The sequence below is a fragment of the Papaver somniferum genome, chromosome 3 (genome assembly GCF_003573695.1).
Source record: "Papaver somniferum cultivar HN1 chromosome 3, ASM357369v1, whole genome shotgun sequence".
NCBI classification, from domain to species: domain Eukaryota; kingdom Viridiplantae; phylum Streptophyta; class Magnoliopsida; order Ranunculales; family Papaveraceae; genus Papaver; species Papaver somniferum.
This window is the reverse complement of record NC_039360.1, coordinates 179,982,077-180,008,026: the sequence shown is the minus strand read 5'-3', so window position 1 is coordinate 180,008,026 and position 25,950 is coordinate 179,982,077. Positions and strand designations below refer to the sequence as shown.

The 25,950-nt window shown below is 39.9% G+C and overlaps 2 protein-coding genes across 3 annotated transcripts; one reads left to right on the top strand and one right to left on the bottom strand.

Moving 5' to 3' along the window:
- Positions 1-440: 440 nt before the first annotated feature.
- Positions 441-2,432, top strand: LOC113358179 (chaperone protein DnaJ-like). 2 transcript variants are annotated; one of them, XM_026601709.1, is made up of 5 exons: positions 441-649; positions 738-899; positions 1,147-1,200; positions 1,346-1,546; positions 2,296-2,432. In XM_026601709.1, the coding sequence occupies exons 1-4, from the start codon at positions 548-550 to the stop codon at positions 1,514-1,516; spliced, it is 489 nt and encodes a 162-aa protein (XP_026457494.1). In that variant the 5' UTR covers positions 441-547; the 3' UTR covers positions 1,517-1,546; positions 2,296-2,432. The 2 variants fall into 2 exon arrangements, with proteins under 2 accessions (XP_026457494.1, XP_026457493.1); XM_026601708.1 differs by having other exon boundaries at positions 1,343-1,546.
- Positions 2,059-5,427, bottom strand: LOC113358178 (protein FAR1-RELATED SEQUENCE 11-like). Its single transcript, XM_026601707.1, has 4 exons — positions 5,215-5,427; positions 3,970-4,973; positions 3,357-3,800; positions 2,059-3,263 (listed from the first exon to the last, which is right to left on the bottom strand). The coding sequence occupies exons 2-4, from the start codon at positions 4,945-4,947 to the stop codon at positions 2,400-2,402; spliced, it is 2,286 nt and encodes a 761-aa protein (XP_026457492.1). The 5' UTR covers positions 4,948-4,973; positions 5,215-5,427; the 3' UTR covers positions 2,059-2,399.
- Positions 5,428-25,950: the final 20,523 nt, after the last annotated feature.

Here is a 25,950-nt window from a genome sequence, read left to right as displayed (position 1 = left end):
TCACATTACGCTTGTAAAAAGCATAGGTCCCATGTTTTTGATAAAATGAGATCTTAAACATGTTTTTTTTTTTGACACATTCCGCGGGAGATCTTAAACATGTTGTACTATATTTCTTCTTGAATAATATAATTAGTGTTTACGCAAAAAAAAAAAATAAAAAAAAAAAATCATCCTGATGTCGGTAGAAGTTCCCGATAGCTTTCGCCGGTAGAACTTCGCAGCAGCTCCCACAACTCAAAGCTATGTCCGTCCAATTACTAGGTCTTTGTGGCGCCCACATTGATATCTCGTCACCTATTTATCATTTTACCCACCGTCATGCAATGGCAGCTCCGTAATATAATACTTTAACCAAGTCCTCTTATATTGCCAAACAGAAAATATCTAGCTAGAAATTTCTCGAACATCCCATTTGGTAATTCCAGTAGTTTACCAAATCAAGTAACAAGAGAGTCTGTAGATATATTTGCTCACAACCACCTTTAAATATGTAGCCCCGTTATCGCAAAAATCTTGAGTTTTTTCACGTGAAGAAGATTCTCTAATGGAGCAAGTGAGAGGAAGATATTGTTACTATGCCATCCTTGGAATTTCTAAACACGCATCACAATCTGAAATCCGCAAGGCTTACAGAAAACTAGCTCTGGTAAGTTTTTTCCTTTTTCTCTCAAGCTACAGAAGTGATGCGATGAGTCTTCTTTTGGGTGTTAAAAATTTTGTTGTGTTCTGTGTAGAAATGGCATCCGGATAGATGGAACTTAAGGAATTCGACAATGGGTAATGAAGCTAAGCAAAGGTTTCAACAAATTCAAGAAGCTTATGCAGTTTTGTCAGATGAAAGGAAGAGATCAGTGTATGATGTTGGATTATATGATCCATTACAAGAAGAGGACGAGGTTAGTGTTTATTCATCGACTCTTCCATGCTAATTGAACTCTAAACATTTAGTATTACCATTAACCATGACAGCCAAATGTCAGGGATTCTAAACAAATTTCATAGATAAGGTAGACTGAGATTTCGTGGCGCTACTCAAAATTCTTCTTTAGCACATCCAAGTTTCCAAGAGTAACATCTATGAAGTGTCTTCACTGTTGTGCTATTTGTTCCTAATATGTGCTTCTGGTTTGTATGGGAAAACAGGGCTTCTCTGATTTTATGCAGGAGATGTTGATGATGGCAAATGCACGGAATCAGGTACGATGAGTCTAATAATATCACATGGCTCAATGATATGCTACTTTTCTTAAGCAAGAACTAGAATGTACAAGAGGCAAGAGCAAATGGGTCATTAGGATGCCAGAAATTCATAACCTAATGAGGTTTCTCATTGTTGCAGCAGAATAGTTTTGAAGATCTTCAAAAGATGTTTCATGAGCTAACAAGGGGCGACAGCGTACAATTTCACAATGAGGATGATGACAAAGATACTGATCAAACAGCTAGAAAGAGAGTTCGTAGAACTGGTTCACCATCTCAGTTCAGCAGCATGCCTGCCCCTGTATATTCATAACATTATTATGTGGGGGGGGGGGAAAGATTGGTATTCACTTCAATTTGTAGTTTATTTTGTTACTATATAATTGAATGAAACTCTCTCTTTGTCCTAAAATAATAATAATTATGCAATGTGATCCTAGAAACTACTGTGGTTGGATTAGTTTTTGGAGTTTAAGATTGCATTATGGATGTTTCCAAAGTTATCTAGACCCCATACTTTAACTCGGTCAAGCATGTCATTCTACATGCAATATGGATGTCACACTCCATATTTCACAGTTGAGCTGCTCATAGATGAAAATTTATACAGTTGAACAACTCAAAAGGAAAGTTACCTCATATAATTTCTGACATGGAGCTTTAACCAGATTACTGTAGAGATCCAGTTGCTAGTCCAGCTCCTTCTCCATGATTCCGTGCGTACTGCACTACAAACCACCTTCTAAAGCAACATAGCAAACCAGATTCTGGAAAAACGCTCACAAAGTAGTGATAAAACATCGATATTAACTTTGGAGCTTCAAAGTTATAAACTAAATGCTATTACAACAGAACAGAGCAAACCAGTCAGACAGTAGCTCTGACTGAATCATAACATAGACGAGACAGAATTTTTTTACAGAAAGCTGTGTAGCAGAATGCAAATTATTTTCTACTTTCCTAGTTAAGTAAATTTATTACAATTACAAACTGTCATCCTGTTGTATAGTCATAATGTCAGAGTAAATAGCAATCAAAATTTTCAGTTTCGTCCATTTAAGATGGGAAATAACAGTTTTATATTTCCAACAGGAGAGTCGCATCTTAATACTGCAAAAAAGCAAATGAAGATATACCCCAGAATTGCCGAGTCGGTACTTGCACGGACTTTCTGTGCTTGTGAAGAGTGTCTTCCTCTACAAGAACCCAAGCTCGTCCCCATTTAAGCCATCACCTTCCACCATTGGGCAATCGACTGCGTCATGCCCAAATTGCCCGCACCAAGGCAAGGTGCATCGCCTCCGTTTCTTAGGGAACTCAAACCCATCTTTCATTCTTTTATCGTTTGCCTTTCCAAAATTTTCATGTGCACTTACACTAGTGAATCCCTGAATTATACCATCATCGTCATCTTCCACTTCAGGTAAAATCAGTGGGTCGGAAGGGCCATCGTAAGTGACATCAGTCTCATGATGAGAAAGATTTGGAATTCCTTTAATACGAGATAACACCATGGAAATTTGGTCGCAAGCAAACTCAAGACAGTCTTCAGTTTCAACTGCTTCTGCCATCAACGATGAAACCATAGATTGCAATTTCTGAAATCTTTCACCGTTTTCCACAGTAGTAGCAGTAGTGCACGGGGATTTCCTACAAATTGAGTTAGTACGACGCCAGCGGTTGGGTAGATATTGGTCTGGGATGTGGAAACAGTTATTTGTTGACAGGATTCGAAGAATGTGCCTACAAAGGATACCGGAGAACTCAAATTGATGACAGCTACAGCTAATCAGTTCTTCTGAAGGAACCCACATAACTTTCCGCCCTCCATCTGCTCGAGTATGGTGTCTCACATGGAAACAATCCTGTTCCATTTGAAATGATGCATATTGTGGTGCTGACACAAGCTCTTCTTGGAGCTTACAGAAGGCATAAGGTGTAAAAACTGTAGCAACATGTGATTCAATAGGTGATCCCGTTTTAAGAGACACTTTGTTGAGTTTCCCTTGCATCTTTATTTTAGCTCCCACTTGGTCTCGGAAATCAGCAATAACAGATACCTATAAAGAAGGTTGAAAAAGATTAGATCATAGTTTCCTGGAAAAAAAAAAAACGAATAGAAAGAAAGGAAAAGCAATAATGCATAGGCATACTTGCTCCACAAAATGGTCAAGTTCAGACTGTGCACCCAAAAGTCGTTGGATAAAAGTATTTATTTTCTCGGGTTGAAATGTACTTGTCATTCCTGCAAAGAAATATGATCTCAAGAAGGGCAAGGCCCAGTACATCCGTAATGCATGTAAACTTGCAATGTGCTTGTTTCCGTGGAGTCCATATGTATTAGTCATCTCTGTCCATCCTACTTCAAAGTCATCCACCGTGTCCGATTTATATAGCTGATGGAACTCTGCTCTCCAAGCATCATAAGCTGACCCGAGCAATGGTGAAAACCAATCTGAGAACTTCGCGATTATGTGCCAAATGCAAAAGGCATGTTTGGTGCTAGGCATTTCTATAGAAATTGCATCTTTCAGCCAAATGTTCTGATCAGTCAATATTGCTTGTGGAGCCACTCCCTTAACGAAGCCCAAGAAGGTCTGACATGGTCACATAAAATAAAATAAAAACTATAAAAAGTATGAAGAAAGTTTGGACAGAACTTGGAACTAATGCTTCCAGGCATCCTGGAGTAGTTTACATAGATCAGAAACTTATGAAGTCTAATTAATAGATTAGATATTTACTATCACTGGCACAGATTATTACCTTTAGTGCCCAGGAAAAAGATTGCATATTTTCGTCCCTCAGGAGAACACACCCGAAAAAGCAATTCATGCCATGATTGTCCACCCCAATCCAGATCCCTATAAGCATATCATAGGCCTCCAAGCGATGAGTTGTGTCAAAAACCAGTACATCCCTAAAATCTTCATATTGTCTAAGTGATGAGGAGTAAGACCAAGCAATACACTCCAACCTATTATTCGTGCCTATCTTGAAATCATATTTGAAGTCAGGATCATCATCCTTGATGTTTTTGCACATTGAAAGAAGATCAATAGCATCATTATCGCGATCAACATTTCTGAAAGATTGCAAGAGGTTTCTCACATCTATCTCAGTAAACGGTAAATTCCCAAGCTTCACACCTTTTTCCAACTCCATTAGTCTTAGCATTTGGCGAACAGACATCCCTGCTTTTGCAAACATGCAGATGCGACTTTTGTCATCTGCAGATAACGTACAATAAGCAGGCAGAAGACGAACTTCATTCGATTTTAAAAGCTCGTGGTTATGTGTATTGGTAAACCCAGTAATACGCCATTCAGGTACATCAAAATCCGCCCTTCTAACAATTCTCAAATACGCAGGACACCCACAACGCGAAGACTTCCTATTCCTTTGTAACTTCCCATCTTCAGATGGTTTTAACTGCGGATACCCACCACGATGACAAGTGAAATCCCTTCTCGTTATACCCCTTCCGACACCATCTTTCCCTCGTGTACGATGCCTTCTAATCGAAAACCCACATTGTTTCGCAAAACTACAGTAGAACTCATAAGCAGCATCTTGAGAAACAAATCTTTGTCCAATTGCTGGAACAAGATTCACAGATGTTTGGTGCAATAAAACAGCACTCTCTGCCTCACGTATCTCTTCTATTGTCCCAGTATCCTCCGGAGACAAGTCTATCTCATTTCCAGAAGTTTCTAACACTAGATTTGTTCCTCCTTCAGACATTCGTAACTTCTAACAAAATCCCCTACCTACAATTCCAAATAACAAACAAACACATTATCATGCATGTGTTTAAACAATAACAAAATTGTATCTCACGGGGTAATCCCAGAGACAAACCTGATAAAAATAACAATATACTAGGAGGATTAAACATGAAAATTGCCAAACAAAATCAGGATACCAGATTTACAAATTTATGCTAAGAATCTGAAATGTTATTATCTGAATCAAAATGAAACTAGTAACGAGAGGTATTTTATTACTTACTAAAGAGCTGAATTTCTAAATGCAACCTGAATCTTTATCATCATCTAAATAGATCTCGAAACCCTAAAAATCGATAATGGAATAGATCGACTAATAGAGCTGAAATTAAGTGGGTCTGAAATTTTAAATTAATTTGGAGGAAGAGTATAAGAGAGGGGAAAAACAGGCGGGGAGAATTTGGAAAAGAGAGGAGTAATGCGCATCAATGGAGAATTATAAGGATTGATATGAATGTTAACTATCTTACGCCATGAATTTGCAGCAGTTTTAACCGTTGGATATTTTACTATCTCCCTTTACAGTAGTGTGTTTTCTTCAGATTCTGCTTCGGGCCTCTGAAAAAGAAGGTTATTATTGGGGCGTCGCATTTCATTAGAGGGGGGTCACTTAATAGGACAAAAACGGGTCATTCATAAGTAATATAAAAAACCCCTTATCATATTTAGTTAATTTTAATTTAATTTAATTAGATAAAAATTAAATTAATGAATTTTGTGGTATACTTGGTTAATTCTGGGACAAAGTTTTTGTGGAAAGAAAAACTGGTCGTAAAATAAACTTCTACGGTTGGAAATAATCCAAACCTGGACGTAAAATCACTTCTAGGGTTGGAAATAATCCAAACTTGGACGTAAAATCAATTCTACGGTTGGATTAAAAGAAAACTAGACATAAAATCAGATTCTACGGTTGGAATTAAAAGGAACCTGGACATAAAATGAGTTTCTACGGTTGAAACTAATTCAAACCTGGACGTAAAACTACATGCAAATAAAATTCTACGGTTGGAATTAATCCAAACCTGGACGTGAAATCACCTACGGTTTTTAAATTTTTATTTTAGTGAAAGGGTAATCTAGACATTTTGCATATGTGTTAGGATATCTCATAACCACTTTTTTGGACATTAAGAATCCAAATGAAGCCCCTCTATTAGAGTGTGACGTCCCAATAATAGCCTTCCTGACTATTTGAAACGTACAACTTTTTTTCCTTTTTTTTTTCTAATGCCCTGGACTAGTGGTCCCTATAGTACATCCATACTCCTTAAATTGGATTTCAGCAATTACAGGGTTCGAACCCCTACTCCGCAATGGGAGGGAGCATGCTAACATGATTACACGGTACAGTATATAAATGAAACATGATTCGTATTGTCAGTATTGTGCTTCTTGTTTCTCTATTCATTTATTTTTAAAAAAAAGTTTTTGAGAAATAAATGATATATTAAAGGGGGAAAAAATATGTAGATGATATAAACAGAATGGTCATAAAAAAAGGATAAACTTCAAGTTCGAAGGAAAGAGGGTCGTAATTGACCAGAGTCAAGATTCAAAGGTTTTGCATAACACTTCTGTAGTTTTTTTGTCATGAAGATCAAACATCCAATAAGCTTAGGTTTCCCCCCTTGATTCACTCAAGGATTACTTGCAATTGGGAAACAAAAATTGCTGTTTTTTCTCTCTACCAAGACTCAACTGTGGCTGTAGTTTCTGAAATTTTTTGTTTATTCCTTTACTCACTTCACTGCCTCCTCATCCAACCAATGGATACTCATCCACCACCCCCGTCTACCAATCCTTCAAAAACTTCACCTGAAAAAGCAGCAACACAACCACTGATATACACAATCTCTTCTGAAAAAGCGCATAGAAAGGAGCAAACCACCTCTGTCGTTACAAATTCGGAAGATCCATATTCTATAAGTCTCAATAAGGAGAATGAAAAGATAAAAGAAGTTAACGAAGAAGTTAAAGAAGAAACTTTTCTAACAGAATCCTCAAATACCTTCTTTTCCACCAAATCAACATCGACATATGAATCTTCCTTTAACATCAGAACATCAACAACTAAAAAACCTTTCCAAAAGCATTCTCTTCCAAATAATATCACCCAGAAAGGCAAAATTCATTCTACTACTTCAAAAGCTTCACCTACTGTTAACCAACAAACCTCGTTATTCCAAAAACAGAAGGAATTATGAACATCAATATTTCAACTAACGGAAAGGATGCAGAATCTCATGAAGGCTCATAACGAACATTGTATGGCTTTGAAAGTGGTAGGTGGAAACGCAGATTACTACACTCTAAAACAAGCAATCTCGAAATCTTGGTTTCCATTAAAGTTTCATCACATGGAAACCAGCTCTACCCACCAGGTGTTTCAGATATCCATGCAACACAAAGAATACAAGACCTACATATTGGAAAATTAACCTTGGATAGTTGGGAATATGGTCGTGTTGTTTGAGGACTGGCAGCTGTTCGAAAGATTCCCAGATAAATGTTTCAAGTTTGCAGCATTCTGGCTTCAAGTTCTTAACCTTCTTAGGTACTTAACAGATGAGAAATCAATACATGAAGTGATAGAAAAACCTGAGTCTGGCACCGTCTTACAGGTGGATCTGAACAGTTCTCCTCCACGAGTTTATGTAATGGTGGACTTAACAAAGCCGTTCATGCCAGGAGTGCTACTGAGTATCGGCAAAGGTTTGTGGGTTCAGTTTGCTTACGAGAATATTTATCACTTGGTTTTCTCTGTGGTTTTCCAGGACATGTATTCAAGGACTGTACTAATGTCTTGAGTATCGAACAAGCTCTGAAGAACAACCAGTTCTCAACCTATCCTTATGGTAGGTTGAATGCAAAGATGAAAGCTGCCTTCACTAAAGCTTAGAGACTTAGTCACATGCATGCAAGCAGAGGACAACACTTCTTCCATGGCGAATCGTCCACAAACTCATCCCATTGAATCATCAATGGAGACACTCAACAAGTGGATCGGGACCAAGCACATCCGATACTACCATAGAGAGATGCAGGAAGCAAGCTTAACATTGATGGTGCAAACTCAATTAGGGTTACAGATTCGTCTGGACCATCCAAAATCCCAACTCATCTTGCCGAGGAAATGACCAGGCGTGGGTTAGCTTGGAACTCGGTCATAAAGCAGACCAATCCTGACATAGAAACTGAGACAAGCCAGACAGTGCAACCGTAAACTCAGAGCAACAAAGGGAGTTCCCATGCGACTGCACCTGCAAAGAGTTTTGTTAGTGTCAGGAATGTTGGGGAAAATCTTCACAGATGGGATCCTCAAATGTCACATCACATCTCTATATAAGAATATAGTCAGAGTGACTATCCAGGCGGCATAACACATTGGCTGCATCAAAGCACAACAACAGCAACACATCAAAGGAAAAGTGAAAGCCCATGATGGTGGAACCCAAATTGCAGAACCAAACATAGAAGACCAAAAAGGCCCAAAAATCATTGACCCGAATCCGAGTCCTACGTCCATGCCAGGAATGAACATGATGTTTGTTTTTTTCACACCTATGTATACAAAAATACTGACAACTTTCTTGCAGCATAAAGATACGAATATAAATTTGCTACTCCACAACATCAATGGCAAGCCACAAGTGATAGTCACATATAATGAAAAACCTGAGGAGCGTCAGCAATCACTCCGACCATTGCACACCTACAAAAGAAGAACACACAGGCCTCCTGCAAAACTACCAGAACATCTTAACCTCCCAAATACACCGGACTTTGCAGCACCAACACCGGCCCCAAAGATAAGAAAGTATGTCTCGATTGCGGACTTGAAGCACCACACTAAGAAAATGAACCCACCGACATTTGAGATCCCAACAGAGAGATGCAGGAAACCAAGATCAACTATGCATCCTCCAGCGAACCATCAACATCTTTACACCACTACCGCACCCATCTGGTCAACCACTTCGGTATGCAGAACCGGCTACACCACCATCTAAGAACAATGCAAACACCATAGATGTATCAGGGGCAAGATACCTGCTTGGAAGCTTTCTCTCACTGAGGAGATTGTATCGGCAGAAGGATCAAGTTCATTACGATTCGTTGGTTCAGACCAACACTCGCGCTAGGCATGAGTTACTTGGCCTAGAACTGCCAGGGGGTGCATAACCCCCTGACATTCTCGAAATTGCGTGAGTATACACGCAAGTTCAAACCCGATTTATTGTTTTTATCAGAAACTCTAGCAACTACTTCACATATGTCTTTTTTGCAAACTACTCTAGAATTTCAAAGTTCTTTTTCTGTACCTTGTAACAGACATAAAGGTGGACTCTGCTTGATGTGTACATCCCACCTTAATATCTCTGTTTTAGTGGCCAACCAAAGTATTTTGCATGCTTACATTGATCATGTGCAAACTCAAACATAACAACCTTGGTTTCTTATCAGCATGTATGGCCCTCCACAACCAGCTGCGAGATGGGATCTTTGGCAGAACTTCAATCAATGCATCACAACTCCAACAATTCCTTGGCTACTCATGGGAGACTTCAATGAAGTTATTGCCCAACATGAAAAGAAAGGAGGCAGACCTGTGACCAATAATCAAGTTAAGAACTTCAACAATTTCTTCAACACAAATGCTCTTATAGACATGGGATTTCAAGGTGACCAATTCACTTGGAAAAACAAGCAAACTGACACCAACTTCATCATGGAGAGTTTAGATAGGGGTTTGGCTACACAACAACGGATAGAGTTACACCCACAGGCACTTATACGACATTTTCCAAGAATTGGATCAGATCATGCACCACTACTTCTACAAAAGAAAGCTATGTCCAGAGAAACAACAAAAAATTTCGATATGGAACATTTGTGGTTTTTACATCCATACATGAAGACAGTTTTTTTAGCTGCTTGGCAGGAAAAGAGTGAAGAAAACTTGGCACACAACCTACAGGTTAAATTGGAGAACACGGCGGAAGCACTACATAAATGGCATAAAGAAACTTTTGACCACCTCCCTCAGCTGATAAAATATGCTGAATTTCAAATCCAACTGGCACAATCTAAGTGTGCAACCACTATAGGGGCGGATCTTTTGTTCTGACTTCAACATGAAAAGGAGACGCGTAACTCGCATCTTATGCTACAACACCGCCATGATACCTACTGGAAGAAAATATCAAGGATAGACTGGCTGAATAATGTGGATCTCAACACAACCCTTTTTCATTCCAAAACAACTATCCACAGAAGAATTAATCACATCCACCAAATACAAGATGACAACAATATGTGGATAAACAATCAGCGGAAAATAGCAGACACCTTTGTGAATTATTTTGAACAACAATATAGAGTACCTCCAACTAGTCTATATATGGAGATTTTTAATGGGTTCTCATCAAGACTAATCAGTAATCAGTACAGGTCTCTTATGGCACCTCCCACAAATGAGAAAATTCACAAACCGTTGCTTGGCATTGGTTGGGAAAAGGCTCCGGGACCAGATGGTTACACGAGTAAGTTTTTTAAGGTTTTATGGGACACTACAAGTCCTCAAATCATTATTATAATGCATAACTTCTTTGAGAATGTAGAACTAGACAAACCTTTTAATCATACCACCATTACATTGCTACCAAAAACTGAAAGCCCATCAAAACCAAATCATTTTAGACCAATTGGGATTTACAATGTAGTGTACCAGATCATCTCAAAACTTCTAGTGGATAGACTTCGACCTGTGTTGTTGTAGATGGGGAAAAACGATTTGCTGGTTTTTTAGGAATGTTAAGAGATGAAGGTTCGGGAGAGGCTCCTCAACCGAGCAAACTGCTTAACCTCACACAGATGCACTGCACGGGAGTGTTTTGATTTCGAAAGATCAATCTGTAGGACTCCGGCCTAAACCAAGTCAATGGCCGTTCCAGAGTCAATTCGGCCACAAAGAGGGAGATGGGTTGATCTGTAGGAGGGAAGCTGAGAATTGTGTGGAACCATTGATGATCAAGGATTGTGGATGTGTTGTGGGTTTCTGAAAATGATGAATAACTTCGAATGATTGAGAGAGTATTGCTCACACGATGATTCTTGGTTAGATGATGGATTTTCTGTTCAATATCTCATGGATTTTCTGTGTCTTTTTCGTGTCCCACTCAATCATGGATTCAGAGACTTATCATTGTCAGAATAGTGAACACATTGATCCCAGTAAGTGTGACGGTTTCTGGAGTGAAAGAGTGGGAAAGTGGGAGATCGTGGTAAAATCAGTTCCATGTCATGTGGAGACTTGATTGATCATGCACCCACCACTTTGCTAACTCCTTCAACCGTTTGCATGACTTACTCACTGTAGATGGGGAAAAACGGTTTGCTGGTTTTTTTAGGAAAGTGAAGAATCGAGCGTGTTATCGAGACTCCTCAACCGAGCAAACTGCTGAACCTCACACAGATGCACTGTAAAGGGAGTGCATAGATTCGAGAGATCAATCTGTAGGACTCCAGCCTAAACCAAGTCAATGGCCGTTCCAGAGTCAATTCGGTCGCAAAGAGGGAGATGGGTTTGTCTGTAGGAGGGAAGCTGAGAATTGTGTGGCATCAATGATGATCAAGGATTGTGGATGTGTTGAAGGTTTCTGCAATGTAGTTGGTGAACTGATAAGTTCGAATAAGTTCTGGTGGATTGATGAATTCTTGAGAGTAGTTACTCGAGAAATTCTATGTGGACGATTGATGATGATGTCCTCAATCATGGATTCAGAGACTTATCTATATTGTCAGAGTTGTGAACACATTGATTCCTGTAAGTGTGACGGTTTTTTGAGTGAAAGAGTGGATATGTGGGAGATCGTGTTAAAGTCAGTTCCATGTCGTGTGGAAAATTGACTGATCGTCCACCCACTACTTTGCTAACTCCTTCAACTGTTTACACGACTTACGCACATTTCTCGTCGTGGATGAATCCACGTGCCGTAGACCACCAGACCAAAACCCTAAGTGATATCCCCCCATTTGTGACGTGATTGATGTCTCACAAATCGTGGAGTCTGCAAGGCATACGTGTTTTAATTAGTCAGTTATTAACTGATTAGATAGTGAGTCTAAGTTTTGTTGAATCGAACATGATTGGCGAATGCTCAGTGATTCATGAGTATTAATGTTGCTCGTCTGAGCAAATATTGTAAATTCGGCGAGTTGTTGAATATTGATGAGTTACTGAATATACATGGATTATTCGAGCAACTGAGCAAGTATTGCTCCATTCGACGGATACTGATAAATTACTGAATATTGATAATTGGATCAATATTCGAACGACTGAGCAAGTATTGCTCAATTCGAAAAATTACTAATATTATTAAATATTGATGGTTGGATCATTATTTGAGCAACTGAGCAAGTATTGCTCAATTCGACGAAATATTTATTGGTGACGTGACCCAATAAAATATTAAAATATTGGTAGACTACCAAAATTATATGATTAATTCAGATGTCGGTTGCTGAATCCATCATAAATTCATTAGTGTTTGAATCTTGCTCCGAATGATGATTCGTAGAACATTTATTCGAAACCCTAATTTCAGATAAATTATTTGTTAACTGATGAATCGTTGAAAATAGGTCACGAGTGATAAAGGGACCGACCACATGGATATGGCGTCCATGTGGTGCTCAGTGCTCGAGTGAGCATGCACTAGGGTTCTCAGTTGGAGAGTTGGTGAAAGAACGATCAATAGGGCATGGGGCCGGCTCTCGGTGATCACGGGACCAGCTGTTGGTCGTTTGAGCAATGCCCAGGTTGGTTGGAGAGAGTTTGGTCCCAATATGAGCAATTGAGCAAATTAGGTAAGAATTATGAAAAAGTGTGGGACCGGCTTTGTGCAAGCTCTAGGGATGACTCTAGTCGGTCAAGAAGGCATGCACGTGTTTCCGTGATGTCCGTGTCTCCGTACTGAGAGTTTCAGCATTTTCTGATGTGCGTTCGAGCAACATTGTGAATTTTCAGAAGAGTTTCATCTTGACTAAAATTCTTGATTTTTGTTGGAATGAGCATGTATGCTCAATTGATCAATATTTTGTAAATATTAAAATAAGGACATTTTAACATTTAATATTGTCGTGAGAGGCTAGCCGGTCGTGTGACCATGTTGGCTTTTAGTTTTTCATGATTCGAGCAAAATTTGAGAAAATATGAAGGAATCATGAATTTTGCTCAAACCAAGGAGTTTCATGAATTGAGGAAAATAATAATTATAAAATACTAGGGATTGCAAGGTGTGGGGACGGCTACGGATAGGGCATGGCCGGCCGGCTATGTTTCCCGGTCCCGCACGCCTTTCCTTAATTTTATATTATTATTTTTTATGAAACCGTGATATTATGGAGAATCCATGATTTTTCGTTGAAACGGAGAAGTTTCATGAGTTTAGGGAATAATAATTATAAAAGCTAGGGATTGTGAGGTGTCGGACCGGCCACGGCTTGGGCATGGCCGGCCGGCTAGGTTGCCCGGTCCCGCACACCTTTCCCTTTTTTATAATATTATTTTTCATCAATCCATGAAGTTATGGAGAGTTCATGAGTTTTGCTCAAACAAGGAAAGTTGCTAAAATCAAGGAGTTTTCATGAGTTCATGAAAATAACAAAATAGGGAAAAATAATGAAAGAGGCATGGGACCGGCCACGGCTAGGGCACGACTGGCCGGCCCCTGGTGCATCCGAGTGCTCAGTCGTGCATCATTTTATTATTTTTTGTTGTTTTTCTCCTGTTTTGGTAGGATTCCTCATCTGTCCATATTTTTGAATGCTCGTTTGTGCATCCGAGTGCTCAGTCGTGCATCATTGTCGAGTACACTTGCACCATTTTTGTGGGGCTTACTCGATGATGGTCCAGATGCCCGACTGTTGAGTATTTATTACTAATTTATGAAATTCAGTGGAGAATGATTCATGAAACTGAGCAATAAAAATGAGTAGTTGTTATATTATCAATTCATAGGATCAGTCGTGGATTCGACCATGAATTCGGAATAATAAAGTTAAGTATTACCATTCCATGGGATTGTGGATTCGACTCTAGAATCAGAGTAATTAAATATTACCATTTCATGAGATCAGTCGTGGATTCGATCATGAAATCGGAGTAATAAAATTATCTATTATCATTCCATGAGATTTGCCGTTAATTCTATTATGAAATCGGAGTAATGAGATGATACAATTGTTTATTTCCATTCCATGGGATCAGGACGTGGATTCGACCATGGAATAGGAGCAATAGTTATTGCCATTCTATGGGATCAGGCCGTGGATTCGACCATGGAATATGAGCAATTGTTATTGCCATTCCATGGGATCAGGCCGTGGATTCGACCATGGAATAGGAGCAATTGTTATTGCAATTCCATGGGATCAGGCCGTGGATTCGACCATGGAATATGAGCAATAATAAATCATTCTTGGAATTCAGTGGTAAATGTCACGACAGAATTAATCTATTGAAGAAGAGATATTATCTAGTTAAAGCGTCATACCCATTTCGAAGGTGTATAGTCAGAAGACAGCGAGTTTCTGAAGTCCTGAAGACATTGTTGCTCTCGATCTATGGAAAACCGCCTGGATCTATACATGGCCTCTTTACATAGTCAGGGAACAATGAGTGTCACCGACGTCCTGAAGGCGTTGTTGCGCTCAATCTACGGAGAACCGCCCAATCGTTCTTCTATGTAGAGGCGGGTCTCTCTCATGCAGTCAAGGAACAGTGAGTGTCACCGACGTCCTGAAGGCGTTGGTGCTCTCAATCTTACGGAGAACAGCCCAATTACGTTATTCTACATAGATGACATGATGAAATGCGTGGTACTGAACGCTCAGCTAGTGGAGGCCTTTCAGGAAACATATTCATCATGGCTTCGTAAAATATGAATCATCACATGCCTGAAGCCGACTCAGAAACATGCAGTATCATGATTTTACGGTTTTGTCCTTTGTTGAAAATCCACCATCAATATTAAGTCCCCTGCTTAGTGAGGGACAATCATGTTCCGCAGTAAGCATTAGATGGTGATTTTCAGTTGTCGAGATCGGTGGTTGAACTCAGTCATACAAAGGTAGCTTCAGAATCCTCGATTTGCTCGAATGGTGTCATGTACGAGCAAACGCGCAGATAAGGACCCTGATAGCAAGATAGAGTGTCATCTCGTAAGCGTGGAGAGATGAGGCACTGCTGATTTGGGCGTTCAGAAACTTAGTTATGGTCGGTTTAGGATTTACGGGCTCGACCCAAAAAGAGAAATCCTTGTTTTAGGAACAGACATTCATTCGTTAGTTTAAGAAACAAACAAAATAGTCCTGAGTCTAACGATATAAAATTTTGTCTATGAGCTTTCATGAAATTTTTTATTTATTGAAAATATACCCTCGTTTCAAGGAAGGATGCTCACGAGAGGGAACAAAAATAAATACATATATTTTCAAAGTTATGTGAGTTTCACGTTAAAATATATATTTTGTAAAATCAATGTTTTGATTTTGAACAACTGTCGAAAGTAGACAATTATTCACGGTGAAATAATGTCTATGTGTGGGTTTTCACAATTGTAGAATGGACGTCTGTCCAATTTTGAAAAATCAGTGCATGTTCACACAGTGAAAACTTATGGAAATTAAGTTTTTGATTTTCAGCAATTGCTAGAAGTGAACAATTTTTGATGAAATACTGTCTGCGTGGATTTTGTGATCTGGTAGTGTATGCACAAAACCATTGAGTGTTCACTCGGTGGGAGTCGCTCACACGGTGAAAATAATGTGAATTGTTCACATGATGGAAGTTTCGTGAATTGTTCACAGTTTTATGAAAATCACATTGTGGTTGTGAATAACGAATTTTTTTCGTCTTTGTAGGTTTGAAGGAGCGAACAAATTCTCGAGATTGTAATCACTACAACTAGTGAAATTGTAAATAGGTAAGAGTTGGATAGTTATCATTTTTGTAGACGTTGTTGTGAGCACCTTTATTCCATGATTCATTGTTTTGTCGAATCCTTCGCTTTGTATGAACGATGTGCTGAAATAGCACTTTGCAAGAATGACTGACTCCCATGATGATACTTCCAAAGATGGTGTTTCCAGAGATGACATCTCTATGGATGAAACTTTAAGAAATGGTACTTCTGGGACCTCTGAGTGATGGTGAGAGATCCTTGATACTGAGTTGTACTCCTGGTTATTCCATTAGCTTTACCACAGGATGATCGCATAGTAAGATCCCGGATCAATGTAGACTCCACGGAAATGGAAGAAAATCTACGGGAGTGGAGAACCCAGAAGTAAGGACTACAGGAGGTTAGCAAATGACGTGCAGTCCCCAACCATTTCTTTGATGAGTTGTTAGCGCTCCTTGTGTCATGAATTTGACCGTGCAACTAGGATCACGAGACCAAGGTTTGTTATTTCTTTTCAGACTTTTGCTCCATCGATTGACAGTCTTCAACTTGTTCCCAGGCAAACAATTCAGGAATCCAACACTGATGGAGAAGTCGATGTAAGTATCTCTTTCGTGCAGGTGATTGTGGCATCTCCTTGAATGAAATAATAATAATTGTTGTTGATGAATTCAGGAATAAATCATTATAGATAATAAGCATGTTGATGAGGCGCACTCTTCTTTGGGGAGTGGTAATATGGAGAAATCCCGAAATCCTGAACCGAATGGAGATAGCGGCGTTGCCAATGGAGATTCCGGCATTGTCGAGCCTTCAAATGATTTAGGGACTCCCTTAGTAAGTATATATCCTGTAATATCTTCATAGAAGTATGAAATTGCTGATTTGTGAATGAATGAATGAGAATCCATGTGAGTATACGAGTAATTTTGTCGAAATATGTCACCAGAAAATTTCAGACTTCAGCCTTTTAATAAAAACGTTGTAGAATCTTCGTCTGAAATTGGATTTTCGCGGTCTGCATATGTATCTTCGTGCCCAGAAAATTTCCAAGCTTTTTGAATGAAGATTTTTGAGTTTTGAGCATGTTTAGGGCCTGAAAAAGGCGAAACAGTAAACTTCCAGGAGACTTCCAGGACTTTTTCAGATTGTATGTTGTCCAATGTTTTGGCCACATCGCTTTGCTATTTTCTTAAATTGATGTGAGTTTTGGATATGTTGTAAATAACATCCATACAAAGAGAATGGTATATGACCCATCCCTAGATTCTTCACCAATTGCTCCCAGCTCGTCGGTTTGTACATGACAGTGTAAAATCATCTCAGACGAGCTTGCTGTAAAACACTCATGTTGTGTCTTTAGACCATTCGCTTGTGTCTTGAACGGTTGGTGAAGGATTTTAATGTCATTGGTACATTTGAGATCAGGACCCCTTGATTGATACATGAGCGTGGTGCTTGCAGTGTCATCTTGTTTCTTTCAGTCGCAGAAATATCAATTCTGAAATCCTGGTCACGGGACCATAACTGAGGTTGCTCTCGAGAGGGAGTGATGTAATGACCGTGGTTTCATGTCTCGATGGTAGCATTACTTTTATGATGAATGATCAACACATGAGAGTCTGGTGCCACGGGTCTTGGACTGTGACACTAATCGCCATGATCAGTGAACCGTCAGTCCCCAGTATTTTGTCAAATCTCTCCTTTTCGTTTTCCCTTCTTCTGGAAAGACCTAGATAGAGGACACAGGTAGAAAAATTGATGTAAAGACCTAGGTGGTTGAAGTTGGAGGTACCTTGACGAAGGATTTAGCGGAAGGACCTGGTGGACATCGATCGACTGTGGAGGTTATGAATCCCGTCTAAGAATTGCTGGTTGCATGTTGTATGCTCTGGAAGCTGTAGGAACCTCATACGACGTCGGAATTCGATGCTTGAGCCCAACTTTTGAAGCTAAGTTACTGAATTATCACATGAGCAAAGAATCACTCAATTTGGAGTTGCAGAGGTCAGACAACGAAGCGCGCAAATTTGTAATTTGTAATCCCGTAAAACATTTTCAGATTTCGTAGACCTGACGGTAAAGACCATATCTTTCAGCTACTATGTCCGATTGATGCGCCCTTTTGTTATGTTGTAGAAGAGACACAGAAGAACATCTTTCGTTGAGGAAATATTGTCCCATTCCTCACTCATTGGTACGTTTTTGTAAACCCATTGTCTGAAGTGTGTTGTATCTCATTTATAGAAGTGATGAAAACATCTTGTAGAAGACTTTGGTTTGTGGCCGTCTGTCGTGTAAGCTTTGAGAAGACATTAATGTTAGCATGTTTTCATGTTTACACATCTTGATATGAATCATTAGGGATTGAAGAAGTAATCCATAGAGTAACGCTTCAGAGAATGGATAGTTGATGAAGCCGGATGTTGCGCCTGAGACTGATGCTGAGATCACAATTAAATTTTCTCCAGAAATTCTTCCTGATGCTGAGACCATGAATGGATTTCCTCCACATATCCTTATTGATGCCGATACTATGGTTGGAGTTGCTACAGAGACCGAAGATGATAGTCTTTGGTCTTCCATCCAGTGAGCCTTTACATGCACGAATTAATTGGTGAGTTGAGAATTCCTAAGATGAAGGTGTACTAGGATTTCAACCCAAATTCTCATGAATATGACTTCACTGTGAAGTGGCTTCGTCAGGGAATGTATGTTGTTGCGCGGTAGATGGAAGCAACAGTCTTCATTCTGGATATGATTGGTGAAGAGAGGAAGTTCCCCAGTCGTGCAGGGGATTGTGATGTAGAGAGGTTTCGACGTTTCATGTAATCACATCAGGTTGTAATGACTTGTTATGTGCATAACATTTATTGAAATATATTAAATTGATATTTCCAATAAAATCAAGTCCCCAGTGCATCCCTCATCCACTTAGCAGAGTTGAAGGAGTTTGTAGCGTCCATTAATGAATGATGTTGCATCTGCTTCAGAAGTCTTACCATTGGATAGTGAAGACTTATCGATTGTAATTCAGCTGCACTTTGATCGTATCGGTGTTGAACCAGTGTGTCACCATCGAGATATTGTGCTGAAGCTAGAGGCACTATTATCGAAGGTGTAGTCTTTGATTGGGAGTATAATTCGAAGGCTTCTTATATGCTTGAGCGCTGAAGCGTCGAATGTCTTAGGCTTGATCGTATTGGCCCGTGTGTCTTCTGTTGATTCGGCATTCCGCTGCGATAGCGGGATTCAACACTTGTGCAGACATTAGAGATTTCTGATACTCGTGGACATTCCTACAAGTCTATGGAGAAATGCCCAAAGTGTTCTTTTCCATGATTCTTCATCTCTAAGTAGTGAATGTCTCGGTGAGATGCTCGATTCGAAGCGATGTCAGATTCAACCACTTGGTGAAATACTAATGCGGTAAATCTACCATTTATAATGTATTACAGAGTTGCTAGCAGAATTGAGTCCCCATGCTAGGATAGCATGTGAGTAAATAAATGACGTAGACACGGAAGGAATGAGACTTGCCTGAGTGAGGAACCTCTTGATGAATGTCTATGCATTTTTTGCAGGTTCTTGCTTCAACCTCGTCAAAGTTCAAAATTTCTCCAAGTATTCTGATGATGGGGTGACGAGTAGCTTCTTTTCGAGTGATGCCTGCGGCTCTGAGGGTTTTCAGTGGAATAGTGTTGATAGAAGTGATATCATCGATCAACATTTTCTCAAATTCATTCCCTTGGAGATTGGCTGCGGTTAGTAGTCCCCAGTCGTACATATCTTTGTCTGTGGCTAAAGGCTCAGGAAGTATTTCCAGAATGGATTTGCTGACACGAAGTGATTCAGAGCCGTGAGCATGTCTTTCTTTTGAGATCTTGACAGATAAAGCAATTAGCAGATGTTCTCGATCAATGACTGAACTTCTTCGTCGGAAGGTTGATCGGAGAGATTAAAGTTTTATGATTCTCTATTTATTCTTCGGTCGGCTCTCTCTTGGTGAATGGAAATTTGGTTGCATAATCTTGAATCTAGACTTCCTGGAACTCGATCAGTGAGAAGAGAGAAGTTTGAGTCTGTCTGATCATTTCCCCATTTGTTGATTTAGGGGTGTAAGTTTATGCATTTCAGGATTATTCATCCTCTCTTTGCGCTTCCTGAGGAACCTGAGAGATTTGAGAAGCATGCTTGTGTTGTGGTGGTTCGGCTTTCCTTTTGCTCCGTCCAACAACAACGTTTTTGGAAGGTTGGAGATTGTACTGATTTTTGACTAGGAGTCGGACGCTTCGAGATTCCTCGACCTTGCAGACTTCGCGCTTTCCAGTAAAGCAGGTGCAATAGTTGTTGATCGCTTGGATGCTTCATGGAGTTCTGAGAAAGTATGGAACCAGAGATTTTCCAGCAAAGCTCTGTAAACTGGGATCATCCCGTTGATGCACAAATCCACTATTTGTTGTTCAGTAACGTTGGGATCATGGCAATCCAAAGCTTGAATTTTGAACCTCTTCATATAGTCATTGGGATTTTCAGCGTTCTTCTGTGCCATCCTTCCTAAGTCAGAAAGAGTAATCTGCTCAGAGACGAAGAAGTATTTCCTGTAGAAAGCATTAACCATTGCTCCCCAATTAGCGATGCTTCCTGGTACGATGTTGTTGTACCAGGTATATGCCCGTCCTGTCAGAGATTTTGAGAATTCCTTTAGCCGGACAACATGATTGTGTTCATACTCCCCTAGCGCTTCTAAGAATCGAGAAACATGTTCTCGGGCGTTCCTAGTTCCATTGTACAGAGTGAACGTTGGAGAAGTATAGCCCTTTGGGAGAGGAATCCTTTGAGTAGCAGCCGGGTATTGAGGTTGATGATGGTGGACGGTGGGCGTAGTGTTTTTCCCACAGTTCTCCATGAAACACTCCAGCTCTTCACGAGTAATGAAATTGGCAGGCTCTCCTGATGACGTTTTCTCTGCAGCCTTCTGGAATTCATCATCGTCGACTGTATGCATTGTAATGACTTCTGGATCGTCAGTTGAAGCAGGTTCTTTATCTTATCCCTTTTCCTGAGGTTTTTCTGACATCTTGTCAGTGAGAGTTTTGAGAAAACCGAACAACTCCTTTTGTGTTGCAGTCATGTCAGTTTTATTCTTGGCAAGAGTCTCTTGCACTATGATGAGATCATCTACGGTAGGCGGATTTTCTCTGATTTGTAACTGAACTTGACCTAAGATCAACCATTTTGTGAAAATGTGAGATTGCAACCGAGAGATTAATCTCCGAATGTGGTAGCCAATCTGTAGATGGGTAAAAACGGTTTGATGGATTTTTAGGAAAATTAAGAATCGAGCGTGTTATCGAGACTCCTCGACCGAGCAAACTGCTGAACCTCACACAGATGCACTGCAAAGGGAGTGCTTATATTCAAGAGATCAATCTGTAGGACTCCGGCCTAAACCAAGTCAATGGCCGTTCTAGAGTCAATTCGGTCGCAAAGAGCGAGATGGGTTGGTCTGTAGGAGGGAAACTGAGAATTGTGTGGGATCAATGATGATCAAGGATTGTGGATGTGTTGAATATTTCTGCAATGTAATTGGTGAACTGATAAGTTCGAATAAGTTCTGGTGGATTGATGAATTCTTGAGAGTAGTTACTCGAGAAATTCGATGTGGACGATTGTTGATGATGTCCTCAATCATGGATTCAGAGACTTATTTATATTGTCAGATTTGTGAATACATTGATTCCTGTAAGTGTGACGGTTTTTTGAGTGAAAGAGTGGGAAAGTGGGAGATCGTGTTAAAGTCAGTTCCATGTCGTGTGGAGACTTGAATGATCGTGCACCCACTACTTTGCTAACTCCTTCAACCGTTTGCACGACTTACACACATTTCTTGTCGTGGATGAATCCACGTGCCGTAGACCGCCTGACCAAAACCCTAAGTGATATCCCCCCATTTGTGACGTGATTGATGTCTCACAAATAGTGGAGTCTGCAAGGCATACGTGTTTTAATTAGTCAGTTATTGACTGAGTAGACAGTGAGTCTAAGTTTTGTTGAATCAAAAATGATTGAAGAATGCTCAGTGATTCATGAGTATTAATGTTGCTCGTTTGAGCAAATATTGTAAATTCGACGAGTTGTTGAATATTGATGAGTTACTGAATATACATGGATTATTCGAGCAACTGAGAAAGTATTTCTCGATTCGACGAATTACTGATAAATTACTGAATATTGATAATTGGATCAATATTCGAGCAACTGAACAAGTATTGCTCAATTCGACAAATTACTAATATTATTAAATATTGATTGTTGGATCAATATTAGAGCAACTGAGCAAGTATTGCTCAATTCGACGAAATATTTATTGGTGACGTGACCCAATAAAATATTAAAATATTGGTAGATTACCAAAATTATATGATTAATTCATATGTCGGTTGCTGAATCCATTATAAATTCATTAGTGTTTGAATCTTGCTCCGAATGATGATTCGTAGAACATTTATTCGAAACCCTAATTTCAGATCAATTATTTGTTAACTGATGAATCGCTGAAAATAGGTCACGAGTGATAGAGGGACCGACCATATGGATATGGCGTCCATGTGGTACTCAGTGCTCGAGTGAGCATGCACCAGGGTTCTCAGTTGGAGAGTTGGTGAAAGAACGATGATTAAATGTCGGATTCATCATTTATTGAAATATTGTTGGGTTCAGCATTAAGTGATAAAACCTAAGTATGAAAGATGGGAGACCGACCAAGAGGTCATGGGGCCGGCTCTCGGTGATCACGGCACCAGCTATTGGTCGTTTGAGCAATCCCCAGGTTGGTTGGAGAGAGTTTGGGCCCAATATGAGCAATTGAGGAAATTAGGTCAGAATTATGAAAACGTGTGCGATCGGCTTTGTGAAAGCTCTAGGGATGACTCTAGTCAGTCAAGAAGGCATGCACGTATTTCCGTGGTCTCCGTACTGAGAGTTTCGGCATTTTCTGATGTGCGTTCGAGCAACATTGTGAATTTTCAGAAGAGTTTCATCTTGACTGAAATTCTTGATTTTTGTTGGAATGAGAATGTATGCTCAATTGATCAATATATTGTAAATATTAAAATAAGGACATTTTAACATTTAATATTGCCGTGAGAGGCTAGCCGGTCGTGTGACCATGTTGGCTTTTCGTTTTTCATGATTCGAGCAAAATTTGAGAAAATATGAAGGAATCATGAATTTTCCTCAAACCAAGGAGTTTCATGAATTGAGGAAAATAATAATTATAAAATACTAGGGATTGCAAGGTGTGGGGACGGCTACGGATAGGGCATGGCCGGACGGCTATGTTGCCCGGTCCCGCACGCCTTTCCCTAATTTTATATTATTATTTTTTATGAAACCGTGATATTATGGAGAATCCATGATTTTTCGTTGAAACGGAGAAGTTTAATGAGTTTAGGGAATAATAATTATAAAATCTAGGGATTGTGAGGTGTGAGACCGGCCACGGCTTGGGCATGGACGGCCGGCTAGGTTGCCCGGTCCCGCGCACCTTTCCCTATTTTATAATATTATTTTTCATGAATCCCTGAAGTTATGGAGAGTTCATGAGTTTTGCTCAAACAAGGAAAGTTGCTAAAATCAAGGAGTTTTCATGAGTTCATGAAAATAACAGAATAGGGAAAAATAATGGAAGAGGCATGGGACCGGCCACAGTTTGGGCACGACCTATTATTATTTTATTATTTTTTGTTGTTTTTCTCCTGTTTTGCGTAGGATTCCTCATCAGTCCATATTTTTATCCGGGTGCTCAGTCGTGCATCCGGGTGTGGATGGGGAAAAACGGGTCGCCGGTTTTTCGGGAAGTGGAGAAACGAGCGTGGTGTCGAGACTCCTCGACCGGGCAAAATCTTAATCCTCACGCAGATGCACCGGTGCAAAGGGGGTGCTTAGATTCGGGAAATCAATCTGTATGACTCCGGCCTAAACCAAAACAATGGCCGTTCCAGGGTCAATTCGGTCGCAAAGAGGGAGATGGGTTGATCTGTAGGAGGGAAGCTGAGAATTTTGTGGGATCAGTGATGATCGAGGATTGTGGGTGTGTTGAAGGTTTCTGCAATAATGGTGAACTGCTGAAGTTGAGTTCTGTGAATAAGTTTGAATCGAGTTGTTGACGGAAAACGTTGATACTGATGATATTTGTTGTCCTCGATTTTGACTTATTTATTTTGCAAGAATGATCAACCACTAATCCCTGTAAGTGTGACGTTTTCTTGAGTGAAAGAGTGGGAAAGTCGGAGATCGTGGTAAAGTCAGTTCCATGTCGTGTTGAGACTTGACTGATCGTGCAACCACTACTTTGCTAACTCCTTCAACCGTTTACACGACTTATGCACATTTCTCGTTGTGGATGAATCCACGTGCCGTAGACCGCCAGACCAAAACCCTAAGTGATATCCCCCCATTTGTGACGTGATTGATGTCTCACAAATCGTGGAGTCTGCGGGGCAGACGTCTTTTGATTAGTCAATTGTTGACTGATTAGACAATGAGTCTAAGTTTGGTGAATCAAGCATGGATGGTGAATGCTCGGCGATTCATGGGTTGAACATGTAGTTCTCTGAAAATATGTCAGTATGATGGATTACCAACTAGTTGAGCGATTGAGCAAGTATTGCTCAATTATGCGAATTACGAGAATTTAATGAGCAACTAATCAAGTATTGCTCAATTCTGCAAATATTGAGAATTTGATGGACATTGCTCAACTCTGCAAATTACTGAATATTAAGAATTTGATGGGCAACTGAGCAAGTATTGTTCAATTCACCAAATTAATGATTTTGATAATCTGACATGCAACTGAGCAAGTATTGCTCAATTCGACGAATTATCGATGAATTGCCGAATATTGATTATATTCGGGTAATCGAGCAAGTGTTGCTCGATTTCAGCCAATTATTTACTGGTGACGTGACCCAATAAAATATCAATTAAAATATTTATGTTGATTAGTGAATCAACGTAAATTTTATTAGTGTTCGAAGAGTGCTCAGAATGATGGTTTCACAGAGCGTTCATTCGAAAACCCTAATTTTTGGTCAATCCTCCATCAATTGGGGAATTGCTAAAAATTGATCATGAATGATAGGGACCGACCATATGGGATGAGGAACGTCCATGTGGTGTCTAGTGATTGAGTGAACTCGCATCAGGATTCTCAGTTTGAGAGTTGGTGAGAAATCATGAATAAATGGTGGATTCACCATTTACTGAAAATATTGTTGGGTTCAACATTAGGTGTAAAACCTAGGTATGATAGATGAGGACCGACCAAGAGGGTATGATACCGGCTCTAGGTGGTCACGTGACCAGTTGTTGGTCGTTTGGAGGATTCTCCAGTTGGTTGGAGAGAGTTCGGGCCCAGTATGAGCAATTGAGCAAATTAGGTCAGAATTGCGAAAACGTGTGGTACCGGCTTCTTGCAAGCCCTAGGAACGACCTGGTTGGTCATAGAGGCACGCACGTGTTACCATGATGTTCTTGTCTCCATACTGAGAGTTTCAGTATTTTCTGATGCGCATTTAAGCAATATCGTGAATTTTCAGAAGAGTTTCATCTTGGCTGAGAATTCTCGATTTTTCGGTGGAATGAGCATGTATGCTCAATTCATCAATATTTTAAAAATATTTTAATATTTTAATATTTAAAATTACCGTGAGTGGCTAGCCGGCCGTGTGACCATGTTGGCTTTTGGTTTTTCGTGATTCGAGCAATATTTGAGAAAATATGGAGAACTCACGAATTTTACTCAAACCTAAGAGTTTCATGAATTGGAAAAATAATAATTATGAGAAATTAGGGATTGAAAGGTGTGGGACCGGCCACGGCTAAGGAATGGCCGGCCGGCCAAGTTGCCCGGTCCCGCACACCTTTCCCTATTTTAATATTATTTTTCATGAATCCTTGAGGTTATGCAGAGTCCTTGA